The sequence below is a fragment of the Erpetoichthys calabaricus genome, chromosome 4 (genome assembly GCF_900747795.2).
Source record: "Erpetoichthys calabaricus chromosome 4, fErpCal1.3, whole genome shotgun sequence".
NCBI classification, from domain to species: domain Eukaryota; kingdom Metazoa; phylum Chordata; class Cladistia; order Polypteriformes; family Polypteridae; genus Erpetoichthys; species Erpetoichthys calabaricus.
Window position 1 is genome coordinate 205,478,704 of NC_041397.2, and position 17,363 is coordinate 205,496,066.

Genomic DNA, 17,363 nt, shown 5'->3' on the forward strand with positions numbered 1-17,363 from the left:
CCTCTTTTGCCCGGACATGTCCACTTTTTACGTCCTGTCCGGGGCGTCCTGGCGGGTTTTATAAATTCACGAAAATGTCCGGTTTTTCATAGGACCATTACGCATGTACGTAAATTGACTGGCATTTTGCACACAATGCTAGGGTACTACTTTTTTGCGTGACGTAATTACCCGGAGGCTGCCTTGTGGGCAGGTCTGCGCCGCGCACGCAAACACAGACACAGACAGGGAGCAGTACAGACAGGGATCACAGCAGAGAGCGGAGCAGTATAGCAGGGAAAATGCCGAAGCGTAAGTGCAGCTTCACCGATGAACTGCAAAGAAAATTTCCCACATACCGTCCCGGTCAGGACAAGTGGGAGGCGGAGTGCACCGTGTGCAAAGCCGGTACATATGTCTCGGTATCCAATAAAGGTGCTGGGGATCTGAAAGCCCACATGGACACCGAGAAACATAAAAAAGCTGTGCGAGGTGAGACTAGTTCATCTGCAAAGTTGACAGAGTTTTTTGTCAGACCAGGAAAAACAGAGGATGATGTAAATGCAGCAGAAGGTGCAATGGCTTTTCATACAGTGAAACATCACAACAGTTACAGGTCCATGGATTGCACCAGTACTTTGCTTAAAAAGGCATTTCCTGACTCTGACATTGCAAAAAAATTTAGTAGTGCTCGCACCAAGACCGAAGCCATCGTCAATGGTGCTATAGCCCCCCACTCTGTTGAAATCACTCATGAAGCACTCAAAGAAATCCAGTACTGTGGTGTATCCACAGATGGGAGTAACCACGGAGCAGTGAAAATATTCCCCGTCATAATCCAGTATTTGGACTGGAAGAAGGGTGGCGTGCAAACAAAATTGATTGAAGTTAAAGACGCACCCAATGAGGCAGCAGAAACCATTGCAAAATATCCCACAGAAACCCTGGCAAAAAACAATCTGTTGGAAAAATGCATTGCATTTACTGGAGACAATTGCAACACAAATTTTGGAGGAATCCGACGTGATGAAGCTGGAAAGAATGTGTTTGCAAATTTGAAGAGTTTGCTGCAAAACAAGACTCTGATTGGTGTGGGTTGCCCAGCACACATATTGAATAATTGTGCACACCATGGGGCAGGCACAATAGAAATTGACATTGAGAATATCATATTCAAAATCTACCAGTACTTTCACATTTACACTGTGCGCACTGAGAGCCTGAAGGAGTATTGTGATTTTGTTGAGATTGATTACAGAAGGATGCTCTCTCACAGCAAGACAAGGTGGCTGTCATTGTTCCCAAGCATTGAGAGGATGTTACAGATGTTTCCAGCTTTAAAGGCATATTTTCTGTCTCAGCAAAAGCCACCCATAGCACTCAAGAGTTTTTTTGAAAATGATTTTGCTGAAATCTACCTTTGGCACATGCACACACTCATGTCTGTGTTCCACACCCACATTCAAGAAATGGAACAGGAGAACATGTCCATTATGGAAGTGAAGAAGATATTAAACAATATACATACCATTCTTCTTCAATGCAAGAGAAACAACTTCATGTCCCTTAAAGTTAAGGGACTACTGGCACAGAAGCGCAAAGATGGACTTGACAAAGGCTGTGACCAGTTCTGTGCAGATGTGCATGGCATGTACAGTGCATGTCTGGAGTATCTGGAGAAGTGGATGACTCCCATGGAAGAGTTCTCAACATTCATGTGGATGGATCTGAGTGAGCCACCAAACTGGAATGATGTGGAGGCATGCATCAATTACCTTGGAGAGAAGGGGGTGGCAGTTGATGATGTTAAGTGTTTTGACCAGGTCACCAATCTGAGGAAATTCACAGAAACGTGCAACCATGATGAGGAGTTCAGTGGCCTGCAGGTACACCAGAAGTGGACCAAATATTTTGAAAAGGCAAAAAGCATTGCATGTTACTCAGAGCTACTGCCAATTGCACAGTTTGTCTTTGCACTTCCCTCTCACAATGCAAATGTTGAGAGGGTTTTTTCACTAATGCAAAGCCAGTGGACCAAGGAGAGGAACCAGCTCTCCGTAGAGTCACTAAAGGGGATTCTACTAGTTCAGTACAACTTCAAAGACATGTCTTGCAAAGACTTTCATGCTTATTTGTTAAGCTATCGAAAACTGCTAGGAAAGATCAGCTCTACAGCAAAATATGGATGGGTTGACAAGGAGGATGAAGAAGAGAAGCAGGATGAAGAAGAAAACTAAAGATGAAAAGTCTAGCTTCTTTTTGTTTAAGTTTTTTTGTCTTTGTGAGACTCTTCTGTTATTTATTTTATTACATTTAAGAGATATATTGTTGAAGCTGGAACAGAATAGTTCATATTTAGAACAATATTTAATTATTTATTTGAAGAGTCTAAGAGAGCTATTATTTTGTTATAAGTTTTTACAGATTTCATTTTATTTTATTACAGAGGTTAATTCTGCACCATTGAAGTATAATAAATAATGTTCATCAACCACCAAGAAGCTTGTCTGAATTCGTCTGGAGGCCGTGCCGATCGTCCTCTTTTTTGGAAATCAAAATATGGTCACCCTACCTTAGATGCTATTTGTGAGGAATGGACAGGAGTTCATACTAATGCTCACGGCCCTAGCTTTGCAGACCAGGTTGTTTCGGTACAGGATCAAATTTCTAAGCTTTCTTTTCTTTAATCGTGGTGAAGCACCAGCAGCGTGAACAGGATGCCCAAAAATGCCATTATGATAAGCAAGCTCCAAGAATTCAAACCTGCCAATCTTGTACTGGTTCTGATTCCTTCTGATCCGCATAAGTTCCTCATGAAATGGCAGGGTCCTGTCTTCAGTGAGGAGCGTATGGGGCCAGCAAATTACAAAGTCAGGATTTGCAGGCAGACGGAAACCTGTGCAAAACCTGGGCAAGTTTTGAATTCCATGGTTGCTGTGTCCCAGACAGATGTTGCTATTGGTGACAATTTGACTGACTCGCAGAAAGCGGAGTTGCTGTCTTTGATAGGTAGGAACACTGATGTCTTTTCCACCATGCCGGGCCTGACTGGGCTTGCCGTACATTGTTATGGAGCCTGGTGTTAAGGTGCAGATGCACTCTTTTCTGATACCCGAAACAAGGAGGAATGTAGTATGCGATGAAGTCAGACAGTTGCTTGAATTTGGTGGTGTTTGCGAATGTAAAAGTAAGTGGTGTGGCCTGATCCTTTTGGTCCCAGGGAGTGTAATTACTTGAATATTGAGACGGAGTGTTTGGCGATGCAATGGGCCATGTAAGCGCTCCCTTATTATTTGTTGGGGCATAAGTTTACCTTGGTGACCGATCACACTCTCATTCAGTGGCTCTACAGAGAGAAGGATACAAACTCTTGTCTTACGAAGTGATTCTTAAGATTTCAGCCGTTACATTTTATTTTCCATCATCATCATCATATCCAACCACGCACACGGTACTCGCACCTCTCATTCATGTGAATGCTTTTGTGAGACACAGTTCCTGCTCTCTCAGCTCTTATAAATTTTAACGTTTTCCTCACTTTAAGTTCCCAATTAAAGAAGACGTATTATATCTAAATCTTATTGAAGAATGTCATCACGAAAGGTTATCAACAGAAAAAATGAGCCTGCAAAAATGGGCAATCCTAGCACTGAGACATGATGAAGCTAAATGAATTAATACTAAATATGTCAATCGGTTACACGGCAAATTGGTTAAATGTGATTCAATAGACTATGCTGAACCAGTTGGTGGTGATCGTGCGGAACAAGAAAACATCAACTTACAATATCCCGAAGAATATCTATAACCGGTACCACAGTCTGGTCTTCCAACGCACAAATTACTGTAGAAAGAAGGATGTATCCAAGAAAGGTAATGTAGTAAATCTTCCGTGGATAACATTAGACACCAAAGGAGATCTTGATATGCCATTAGTATTAAAACGTTAACAGCTTCTCATTAGAATAGCTTTTGCAAAGACAATTAACAAATCTCAGAGCCAAACATTCGAAAAAATTGTTTTTTTTAATAGAAACAAAGAAACGAAATTCAATCACGGGCAGTTATTCGTTGCGTTGTCACAATGAAAGTCCAAACACAGAATCAAAATTCAATGCAATATTGATAAAAATTGAATTCAAAAAATTGTTTTTACTGATGTTTTATAGTTAGTTAAGTTTAAAAAGTATTTGCATGTTAATTTCAATGCCAAACAGAACAAAATCTTATTACTCAAAGAATAACTCTAATGCAACATGAAACATAATTTACTTTCAAATTATTACGTTTTACTATTTTTTAATATGGTTAATTACTCGCTGTAATGTAAAATAGTTAGTTCTATTATGCATATGTAACAGTTCCCATGAAAATAAAAATCTGTTTAAATTGTACATCTGCATCCCCATATGCGAGTGGCAGACCCGCAAAGAGGCTAGTGCATAGCACTGGCCCAGGGGTTGGTGAGCGAAGTAAGTATTATAATACTATAGATACTCCGACTTTTTTAAAAAAAGAGACTTGATCGATGATCGGTAAATTGGCTGATCACTAAATCCGATCTTTTCAGCCCCTGCTTTTCTTGGCTTTACAGTAATTTAGTTGCAGTGCTCCTTTACACGATGTATTATGGTGTATGAGCCATAATACATCATGGTTTCTTTTTTAGTGAACTACCTGTAGTGTAAACAAAACAAGTCGAGGCTTGTTTTACAAGAGAACAGAAAGGATTGAAATATTAGTCTTTATTTTAAAGAAAGAGGAGTAATAAATTGAGAAAGAAATCTGAGAAGTTAATCATCTGCAGTTAAACAAATGGCAAGAAAAGCTACTTTAATGAATTCAGACATTTCTATGTTGTCCTTTAATTAAAACGGATACCTTGTTACCTTGTTTAGTTAGGACTGTGAGCTTGTTTTAAGTGCCTCATCTTTTCAAATTGAAAAAGTAAAGATAAAGACAAATTTGAAATTGCTGCTTAATTAACAAATACTCTTGTTATCTTAACAGCAAAATGTCTGTTACTTATAAAACTGTTAAGTGTGTTAGTCTTGTGTATTCTTGATAAACAGCTGCTGTGTGTCATACATTGTAAGGTTTAATAAGTTGTAAGTAATAAGGAATAAAAAGGCTTCCACAAAGAAAAAGATTTGGGGACTGTCCCTGCATAATGTCCATTGGACAAAGAAAAAATGCGAAGACTTTTGCATTGATCAAAAAACTTATCGTATTTTGACATTGTTACAATACAAAATGGCATTTTTATACAGAGGACAAAATGGAGACTGGAAGTGAGTTGGCAGGAGATGAGGTCGAAACTGTGGGACGGATATGACGTCATCAAAGGTGGACCAGATGTGATGAGGTAAGGGCAATGATGTCATCAGAAGGAGCCAGTAGTAGTGTCAAATGGAAGGGCCGGATGTGACGTTTTTGGCGGCCATCTTTAGAACCCAGAAGTGAGTGTATTTTTTCTCATGAGAACATTGTTACTAAACAGGCCTAGCAGTTTGATAGATCCATGTCCCCCTAAGGCCCTGCCTAGAATGATGTGTCTGTACTATTTTAAGGATAGACGATTCGCTGGAAAGAGTTGCTTAGTGTAGGATAGATTTAATGATTGTATTTGTAAATGTGCATACTAGGTGCAGCCTTATAAACATTTTTAAGGAGAAATTACCTTTAATTTAGTAACAGTGCATCCATTAGGATGGCCAGGTACCCCTGGCTACCCATTTCACTATGCCAATATGCTTCATTGGCTGCTTTTGAGATTGCTTCCTACCTCACTGAATAGAATGTTAACTCTTTGAGGGCTGAATATTTTTTCCACACAAAGCAATGGCTTCACACCAAGATCAACATGACACATCGGTCGCTGCGTGCTGTGGCTGCTGTTGGTGCCTGTTCGCCATCGCTGATGGTATTGGCTGAACGTGGGGTTGTTGCTGTTGGGGCTCGACGGCCAGCAGGAATGCGTGGTGGGCTGGATACCTGGCTGTCTTTGTGCGACGCAATCTGATTTGTATCTCTTGTCATCGTACGTGGCTGTCCTTCCAGGCGAACATTGCCTTTGGCGCATCAGCTACAAAAAAGTGTTGAGCATCACAATCAGCTGATGCTGATACCTCACTTTCATTTTCGATCACCAGAATCAAAATTGGAGTCTGACAATTCAGAGTCTGATTCAGCGATAATATGCTAAACGTCATCCATGGAGTACTTTGCTTTGGTCTCTCGCCAGACGTCGATGCCATTTTAGAGGTTGTTTGCTCCTTGCTACTCACGCACGCAGAGGCAATTGAAGTTAAATCAATGAAGCGAACTTTCCTTCGAGCAAAGAGAGTTGAACTAAAACGTAACGGCGAATTTTGTCGTGGTTTACAGCAGATTATCGTCCTCTGCCCCTGAATTTCGAGAAAGTCGACACCAGCCCTGAAAGAGTTAAAATAGTCTGTATACCTCTACCACAGACACTATTCTGACTTTCTATTTAATGTGGTAGTATGTGGTTTTGAACAAACTCTCAGCATTTGCTCAGGCAAGACCGCCTTTACATCTTTGTTTTTGACAGTTGATGAAGAGTTCCTGAAAAAGAGTTTTTCACTGCACAAAACACATTTCATGCAGTACAGGGAGATTTTCATTCACTGAAAGCTAAACAGAAGTTTTAAATATAGCCAATGATTTTTTTTCCTTCAAGAAATTGTTGTTCATCATCCTAGACTGAGTTTAAAGAAGGCAGGGTTATTGTAGAATCACTTTTCAGTTCCTTCTATCTAATTTGTGATAGTGTGCACAGAAAAATGGAACTTAAGATGTTGTATTATTATCATTAAAGCAACTGTGTCTTAAAGTTGTAGCATGCAGCGTGACCTGGAGACCTCAATAACTGCAGACTAATTCATTGGGCAGCACACTAATGAGACAGGAGCATTTTAGGTGACTGACTGAGTAAGGCATTGCGAGTACTTGTGTAGCCTTTTTGGTTTCTTGTTTAATAGTACACTAACTATTGTGACTAGCAGCTTTAGATAAGGGTATTAGTAAAAGTTTCGATATGTGGTTGAAAATTTTATGAAATAAAATGAAAGTAGGCAGAGTATTTTATAATCAAGTAAAGAAGAAGCATTCTTAAAACATAATCAAGTAAAGTAACATAGTAGATATAAAACACTGCTCCCATGAAAGATAAGATATTATTACAAAGATAATTATCACTAATGATAAATAAAACTAATGAGGATATTCCCAAACGTGATTCTAACCAGTAGCAACAAAAATAACTTCTTGTACTAATGAAAACTTCACACAGATGTGACTTGTGTGCAGAGTGGGGAAAAAAAAGCAACCTGATTCGATCAAGACCAAAAAAAATTTTGTGATAACAACAGACAAGCCCAAGACAACTGAAAAATGTTTTGAGTACTACTGCCCTAGCTTGCATATAAAATGTGCTATTTAATGTAGATTTTCATTGTTATACTACCCAGAGTTTGCTTGCCATAAGCTTATCCTATTTTATTTATTTTGTACTTTATTTGGCTTTTAAATGCTTCACCAGATTGATATGCATATATTATGATGACCGAAAGAAAGCATACCTGTTTGTTAGAGTTGATAGTCTACTGGAATTTATAACTTTGTATATCTCCCAGATACCCACTTGTCATAAGAGTGACATTAACCTCTCACATTAGAAAATTCTGCAGTCAAATGCAGAAGAGCAGGGAGGACAATAAGATAAGACACTTGGCTTTAAACAAGATGGTTGGTGATCGTAAAAGAAGCAGCATTTAAGTGCATTCTAATAACATAGAAACATAAGGGCACCAAATATAAGTCATAATATTGGGAAATTTTATTAACATTTACTCGTACTTAATATAAAGCTGTTTGGGATCCAACAAAGCCGGCTTTTTGCTCATGAACTGAGCCCAATAACTTGAGAGAGAGAGACAAAGAGAAGGGGGCGGTGGCAGCATGTGCTGATACAGTGCATTGCCGCACCTACCACACAACAAACTACCCAGATTGGAACCCGAGTGCAGCTATCACATTGGCCTGCCCTTTGATAGTCTAACTAACTTTCCTTTTTTACTTTTGTAGTTGTTTGCTTATATAATTTTTTTTAAGCACAACACATTCAGCTAGGGAAGTCACATAACTGGTTTAACAGCATTTCTCAGAGCTTATACTGGGCATGTATGGTCCATAAAAACACACAAATGGTATGACTTTAAAAAAGAAAAAAGAATTTTGTTAAGTAAATGTATCTGCTGTCAAAGGATGTGTAACATATGAAGATTTCTATGATGCACACAAAGACACGACTGATCGTTTGAGAACTCTAAATAAGCTCACAGCCTACAAGGCATTTTGGGAAAGTTTTTTATTTACATAACAAGTGTGGTTTATGCTCCAGAGCCAGAGTACAATACAATACAATACAATTTATTTTTGTATAGCCCAAAATCACACAGGAAGTGCCGCAATGGGCTTTAACAGACCCTGCCTCTTAGCATGAATATATGCAAGAGCAAATTGTTACTGGATGGGCCTAGCAAAGGGTTTCAGTTACATTTTGGGAGAAAAAACTGCAAGTCTAAAAATATTTATTGAGCTGATGACAAACGCAGCACATTGGCATGCTTTTATTGAAAAAGAAATTCTCTTATCAAGCAATTGCTGCAATGTACAGAAGCAAGTTTATATGTCTTAGAAAGCTGACCTTCTGCTCTTTCGAAAATTGATAGAGTTGGCATTTCAAAAATCAGACTAAATAATGACCTGCATATCACTTTGGTAAGAAAACAGAAGCTGGTATAGTGGTGAAAGCTTATCTGCAAATTCTCACAGTATAAGTGCTCTGTTAAACAGTCACTGTGGGCTACAGAGAGAAATGTATAACCATTTGGAAGCAAAATGTCTGCTGTGCAGTGACCAGAATAGAAAAACTTAAAACATGAAATTCAGCATTTTAACAGGAAAATCATGAACTTCAAGTATAACAGCGAGTAAATCAATGCCTTTATGTATCCTTTGTTAAAATGTGCTTTATTGCGAATGTTGAAGCACATGGAATTGCTTAGCTTGTAGATTGTTAAACTCAATTTGTTACCATCATTGTGCATATCAGCCAAGCGAGTGGCTTTTCAAAAAGAGGTCTTTTACATTAAATGTCTGTTAAGATCTATTACCAAGATCTTTTACACTAGAAATGAATGTAATAAAACAAACTTTGCTTGGAAGAGTTTCAGCATCATAATATTGGTGCAGGTTCAACTGATACCGATGCATGTTTAGAGACCTAGTCTCATGGGGCCGAATGTGATTCAAGAACACATATCTTGGGTTTCTAATTAAAAAAAAAACAAAAAAAAAAACCTCAGTTTCCTCCTGTCTATGCACTCTAAATGGCTCTAGTACAATGCAGTGTCTCATTTTACTTCTTGTATTGGAAAAATATGTAAAATAACTAGGATAAGACATCAACAACAACATTTATTTCTATAGCACGTTTTCATACGAATGATGTAGCTCAAAGAGCCTTTACAAGATGAAAAAATAAAGAAAAGTGTAAAATAAGATTAGACAATACTAAGTAACAAAGAATAAAGTAAGGTCCGATTGCCAGGAGGAAAGAAGAAACAAATAAAAAAAAACTAAAATCTGCAGGGGTTTGAAGGCTACAAGACTAACCAGCCTCCACTGGAAAGTGACAGAGAAAAAGAAATGAACAAAAGATTCAGAAAGTAAATAGAAAGCTAAAATTGCTGTAATCGGCTCAAGAGATCAGTAGCACAAGATAACTGAAGCTTAATGATGATTTTGTGCAGTATATTGTAATGAACGGGTTAGACAGAAGAGACAGACCACACACACACACAGACCACTGCAGGTACTTGGCTCCATGAATTTGAGAGGTGCTTCTGTCTGTTACGATATCTTTTTGTCATTTTGACTATTGCATTACTGTATGGCTTAAAAATAAGAAAATATAGTTCAGATAAGCATTGTGGTCTATGTATATACTAAGTGTATATCATTATATATAATACGCTACTGTGGCTGTTCGTTTGTCTGTCCAGGATTTTAAATAATCTGTAGCTCAATAGTTTGAACTATTGAACTGAAATTTGGTACACATATACTATGTGATGTCTACTATCCGCTTTCGGGGTGATGATTGACCTCCAAGGTTATTCCTCTTTTTATTTTTATTTTATTGTACAATCAACTCTCAGCAGCGGCCAGCATGGCGGCTGTGCGGCGCATACGTAAGGGCGCTGTTCTCATCCCTACCACCTTCCCCGTCACTTTCCCTACCTCTTCATATCTTAAATCATCAAAGTGCCAGCTTAAGTGAAAAATTAAAGAAAATGTACTAAGTAATTGCAACACAAACATGGACTTAATCAGCTTTAACGTGAAAAGATGTAGACGAAAAATGAGAAGAAGCGGGCCGCTAGGGTGGAGAAAAGAAGAACTGCTCAGGAAGCAGCAAGCACATCAACCTCTGAGCAAACAAATGCTAAACGTACAGAGAAAGAGGATGAAAACTAGGAATGCTATTTTTGTTATGATATGGATTTTTCTTATACCGCAACACCGGTTTAAATTGCCTAAACGAAGTTTGGAACGTGGTGCAGCGGGAAACTGTTCAAGGGGAGACCTTTTTCACTGCTACACTGCTAAACACATAAAACGGAGTACATGCGTTAGTGGAGGTGTTGTGCGGGGGCTCTTTTTCACTGCTACACCGCTAAATAGGCATGCAATGGAGTATATGTGGTAGTGTAGGTATTGCGCTGTGAAAATGGACAGAAAACATTCCGAAACTGAAGCTGTAGCTGACGATAAAGTTGAACATGATGACACAGAAAAACTTTTGCTGAAAAAAAGGAGTCACGTCCGTTGCCTGGAGATACTTTGGTTTTAAAAGGTCGGATGTGGACCATTATGTTCAAATGTGTGAATACTGTTTCTATACTACTGGATAATACTGCAAGCCAAGTTGTACTTGTTTTATTTTTTTTTTTCTCAATACAGTGTAATGTACCTGGGTACTGTGTAATAGTGTGACGACATGTTGACTTTATTCTCAACATTTTCACTTTAATCTCGACTCTTATGACGAGAATAGAGTCGACATTTTGACTTTATTCTCGTAATTTCTCATTAAAGTAGAACTTTGTAAACTAAATTTCATCATAAAATGAATATTTAATTTACTAGATTTTCTCAAACCCCGTCATAAGTTATATAGCACATTAAATGCTTTGTGTTGTTCCCCGAGCCATGTTAAATCGGCACGTGCTTCTTAAACTGACTTCCTCTTGTATTGAGGAGGCGCAGGCAGTGATCGCTGTACAGAATACATTCATTTCATGATATTCCTGCTCCCTGAACATTTAGAATGCTAAGATAAATAGTTGATATAATTTTCATGATGAAATGCATTAAAGCATGTATTAATCATGTGGGGGCATGGGGGCGTGGAGGTTGCACTGCTGCCTTGCAATTAGGGATTCTCGGGTATACCCTGTCTTGAATTTGCTTGTTTTTCTGGTGGGTTTACTCGGCGTGCTTCAGTTTCCTTTCAGTGTCATGTAGGATGTGGGGTTTTGTTATGCTATATTGACCCTGCAGGATTTGCTCCTGCTTCGCACACAATGCTTGCTGGGATGGGCACAACCCTGAATGGATGGCATAATTAAACATGTATAACGAAGATTTTTTTTAAGTTCTGAACACTCCATGGGCTAAGTTTATAACTAGTTTTAATTTCACAAAGATGTTTATCGTGCGGTGATTGGTTAGGTGGAGAAAGAAAAGGGAAGGATAGGAGCTGAGGGTTTGGTACATCAGAAAGAGACAGCACGCATGCAATAAAGAAAGCCCACTCAGAAGAACATCAATTGAATTCCGTGTTCGTGTCTCTGACCACCAGATCTCAAACCCAACATTTACACAATATTTAAGTTAAACCTGTGCGATACCCATTCGTACATCCAGTTTTTTGGAGCCTCATCACACCTGCCATAAAGTTCTCTACACCGAACGTACACCTGGGGACCCCTTACTGCGAGGGAGCAGCACTACCGCCTCACTACCGTGCATGTTTAATACCTGCTTTAATGCATTTCATCCAGAAAATGATATTGAATATATACAGTATCTTAGCATGCTAAATTTTCAGAGAGTAGGAATATCATGAAGTGAATGGATTCTGTGTGGTGATTGCTGCCGGAGCCTCCTCTTAGTGTGGAGGAAGTCCATTTAAGAAGCGCATAGCGATTAACAACTGGGTCGGGGAACACAACACAAAGCATTTAATGTGCTACATTAACTTATGACGGGGTTTGAGAGAATCTAGTAAATTAAACATTGATTTTAGGATGAAGTTTAGTTTACGACATTCTACTTTAATTGTAAAATAAACTGTGAATAAAGTGGAAATGTCGACTTTAATCTCGACATAAACGGCGAGGATAAAGTGGAAATGTCGAGAATAAAGTCAACATGTCGACTTTATTCTCGACATATAGTTTTTTTAGTTTTTTTTTTTCTTCACCGTGGCCCTAATACGATTCCGTAGGGCTATATCACAAACAGCATTATAAATGCAAGTTGCAATTTTATTATTTATGTATATAGCTTAGCTTTGAGCAAGGTCCATATTAATGCAATTTGCTTAAATGATGGTTCAGTTGGTAAAGATGTCATCACCAAGTTGCACTTGTTTTATTTTATTTTATTTTTATTTGGTGAATACTGTGTAATGCACCTGGGCTTGAAGTTTTGAAGTAATAGTATTATTACTGGAAGTTGCACTATTATTTATTTTATTGTTATTATTTATTAGTTTAAATATTATGCGGTCTAATGATGGTAAAGTTGTTTAAAAAGTCACTTTAACGTGTCAATGGACAGAGATTATTAACATTAACAGAAAGTGTAGTTGGTTTACAAAAAATATTTACTATTTATTCCTTTTCTAAGACATGTTCAGTGCAATACAACTTTTGACAAGCACCTCTGGATATTTTACTAAGTCTAAGTGCCTCTTTGGATGGTTGAAAATATGTTGTCACAATTTTAATTTAAGTTGTTTGCAAAATTTGTTCAAGAAAAAGGTTCTATATTTTGACTGCATCTGTCATGCAATGTGATTTCTTCTCTTCATTAGTGCCACCCTTGAAAACTGTCACTTTATGGGACCATGCAAATCTGTATTAATACTTGTGTGCACATTAAAATGTTTTTTTTTTTGTACAATTATCATGGCAGTGGAATAGGTTATTCTTAGCCAGTCTACTATAGTAATTGCAGTGGAAAATGTGGTTATACTGTGAAACCGGTATACAGTAATCCCTCCTCCATCGCGGGGGTTGCGTTCCAGAGCCACCCGCGAAATAAGAAAATCCGCGAAGTAGAAACCATATGTTTATATGGTTATTTTTATATTGTCATGCTTGGGTCACAGATTTGCGCAGAAACACAGGAGGTTGTAGAGAGACAGGAACGTTATTCAAACACTGCAAACAAACATTTGTCTCTTTTTCAAAAGTTTAAACTGTGCTCCATGACAAGACAGAAATGACAGTTCAGTCTCACAATTAAAAGAATGCAAACATATCTTCCTCTTCAAAGGAGCAAACAATTCAATAGGGCTGTTTGGCTTGTAAGTATGCGAAGCACCGCCGGTACAAAGCTGTTGAAGGCGGCAGCTCACACCCCCTCCGTCAGGAGCAGAGAGAGAGAGAGATAGAGAGAGTCAGATAAAAAAATCAATATGTGCCGTTTGAGCTTTTAAATATGCGAAGCACTGTTCAGCATACTTAAAAGCTGCACACAGAAGGTAGCAACGTGAAGATAATCTTTCAGCATTTTTAGACGAGCGTCCGTATCGTCTAGGTGTGCGAACAGCCCCCCTGCTCACACAGATAGTCAGCGCAAGAGAGAGAGAGAAAGAAAAGTAAGTTGGGTAGCTTCTCAGCCATCTACCAATAGCGTCCCTTGTATGAAATCAACTGGGCAAACCAACTGAGGAAGCATGTACCAGAAATTAAAAGACCCATTGTCCTCAGAAACCTGCGAAGCAGCGAAAAATCCACGATATATATTAAAATATGCTTACATATAAAATCCGCGATGGAGTGAAGCCGCGAAAGGCGAAGCGCGATATAGCGAGGGATTACTGTACTGTAATTTTGCAAAATACCGTGATATAGAATTTTGGCTATACTGCCCAGCACTAACTCATAGTGATCACATTGTTACAGTATGTACAGTTGACTTTTAATCTGGCATGAAATCATACGTATGCAGCATCATACAAGGGCAACAAAAAATTAAAACCAGTCTAGTAACTTTTCTGAAAAAGGAATACCCAAGTGTTATACATCATTTAAAAGGTTTCAAACCAGTAGATTTCAAAAGATACCTTCATCAGTAGCTTCGACTGAACACTGGGCTGCCACAGCCAAAAACCAGAAAAAATGTCACACTGTTCGCCGGATTTTCGTGTGTTTCGCCATATTACTGCACAAAACAGCAGCAAAAATATACCCATGACATTTCAGTACTTACAGCAGGTTCTGCTGAAAAAAGGAGTCCTTGCATGTTTCTCTCTGACAAATGACTGCTGAGTAAAACGCCATAATTAAACTACAGGTGGAAGTTGTAGGTACCTACCATCTGGCATTTCTGGCAAGGGTGGCACTTTCTCCGTGGATAATTCCGTCTCAAACTTTGCACTGTTTGGTAGCTGGGAACGTGACATTTCCAACAACTCCCAATATGGTTATGTTGGAACAAAAGCTTCTGCCCTGACATGCAAAACAACCTTTTCAGTTTACATGTGTTGTTGCAAATAACGTCACAAAGCAACAGCGAATATAGACATGTTATATATCATCATTTATAACATTTTCTGCTGAATAACAGTAGCCCAAGCACATCACCGCTCGATGAAGCATTAACAAGATATTCGATGTAAAAGAACAGGTAAATAAATGTGCTAAGCAAAATGTAGTTGGCATTTACAGTTGGGTTGTTCATTGGGTCGTGCCATTGGAAGCTTTATACCATTTTATAGCAGTGACTGAGATATTTCCAATGACATATAACATATCCACATTTGAAAGAAAAAAAGGAATGTGTGAAATTGTGTTTTTTTAACAGGGTACAGACTTTCCTCAATATCAGCAGGATAGCTTTTTCTTGACAGAACACAACACCCCCCAAAATAACACCATCACACTATTCTCAAACTTTTCTATGAGGTCCATGGAATGCAGTTTAAGCTTTCTATAGGCATAATGAAGCCCATCACAGCCAAAAAACTAAAATGTTTGTCTGCTCTATTCAGAACTTATCATCTTTGTGAAATCTTGAGGTGAGCCATTGAGTTCATATTAGTGAGCTGTAGTTTCTTCCTTTTTACTATATATGGATCCCATTTTTGTCTGGTGTCTTTCTGAAAGATGAATTCACAAACACTGACCTTGGCCTAAAGATGAGAGGCCAGCAGATTCTTTAATGTGTTCTTGGGTTCTCAGTACCTTTTTCCAAATTGTCTTTATTACTTTTGACTAGATTTAGTAAAATAGCCACTACTGGTAGGAGACACTATTGTCCCTAATGTGTGTGTTTGTGTGTTTGACAAATTCAGGCAGAGAGGCTTAAAAATATCTGGTTTTATATTGGGCAGGAATGGCATAAACCATGATTGTTAACCAAAATATTCAATTCCTCATCCATTAATCAGTATTTTTTCCTGTTTAGTATTCTCATTTAAAGCTACAGGGAGGCAAAATATATTCAGATAGAACTGTCTGTAAGGCACAATGTTTTAATTAAATTAATTAGATGTCATTTATGGCAGAACACATTTGTACATACTGATTAAACATACTGATTTACACCTTTGTAAATTTAGAGCTGTGGAAACTTACAGCTTCCAAAGCACAGGAACTGAATTCTTACGCAAATTACATATTTCCCTATTTTTTCATGTTTGAGATTATTTCTAACATAAAAATGTGTCATATTTTAAAAAACAAATGTTGAGTTTCAATGCTCCACAATACAAATAAAACAGTGAGTAAAATTTCATTTTATCATTTGTTATTGAGTAAAATTAGAATTAGTAAAGTGTCTGAATTCTGCAAAGCAAAGTACATTTGCTATTACATTACTATGTTACCCATTCTCTCTCCATTAAAAATGATAGTTCCATGTAAGTGTTTTGATATCCTGTTTAGCCATTCGTGAGAACACTGTCCAGCCAAGACTTTTGATATTTGTTTTTAAATATTTTCAAATTATAAACAAAAGGGTTAAAAACGAACAAATACTTGTTTGTCATTGACTTCCGAATTTTTTTTTTTAAATGTTGCATCCATTTGTAACTTTCAGTTGATCTCACACATATAGTAATTTCAGGTCACTACCAGTCCAGCAGCATTATATACAGATGGATCATGGACACAGGTAGACGTCTAATATTATAAATACAGCTAAATTCAAGTGAACAGCATTTTGGAGTGATTTTTGTGGTCATACATTTTAATTTTTTAATTAGCATTGAAAATTTTTTGTGTATTAAAATTAATTTTACTATTGAAATATAGTGATCTGCATTCAGAGTATTATTTCATTTCAATAATGGTGTGATTATTTCTCTTTCAGGAAGTACACAATTATTTCTTAAAGTGGTTGACAACCAGACTGGATATTGAAAATATACTGAAGAGTCCCAAACTTTCTCTTAAAGTTACTACAAAACATGAACCAAAGATTGAGCCAGCAGAAGATTTAATTCCTTTGATTACCCAGTTCTTTGATTTTTGCTCTGAACATTTTAACCATCATTTGTACTATGAAAATCTACAGACAAAGTATTTGGGGAAAATTGTACTTTTTGCTGAAGTGACTCCAACAACCATGGACCTTCTTGACGGGTAAAGTATAAATATACTGGTCATGTTTTGTTTTTTTCTCATTTTTTAGTAATATTGATACACAAGGTGTTGTTTTGTTGTACTTCCCCCTCATATTTTTATTTAAAATTAGTACTTTGGTTTGTCAATTTTTTTAATTTGTTGGATTTAATATTTTATCTTTTAAATAAGTCAGTTAAATAAGTACATTGTTTTGTTATATTACAGTATGTGGCATATTTATATTTGGCATTCTGCCTTGAACAGCTTGCATTTGGATTGAAATTTGTATCAGAATTTATCATCTTGCTTTTTGAACATAGCATTTATTTGATTCCTGTTAGATTATTTATTGCTGAAGTGATCTTTAAAATATTAATTAAGTGAAATTAAGTAATTGAATTTGGTTTTGTCTTGCTGCATAGATTTAGCAAT

General features: G+C 37.5%; 1 protein-coding gene across 2 annotated transcripts in view; it reads left to right on the forward strand.

Annotated features, from left to right (window-relative positions):
• Positions 1 to 17,363, forward strand: part of hlcs (holocarboxylase synthetase (biotin-(proprionyl-CoA-carboxylase (ATP-hydrolysing)) ligase)) — a 246,349-nt gene that overhangs the window by 76,377 nt on the left and 152,609 nt on the right. For both annotated transcript variants that reach the window (XM_028800229.2, XM_051926839.1), the window contains exon 6: positions 16,678 to 16,949. In XM_028800229.2, the coding sequence (XP_028656062.1) occupies positions 16,678 to 16,949 (272 nt within the window). The remainder of the gene's footprint in view (positions 1 to 16,677; positions 16,950 to 17,363) is intronic.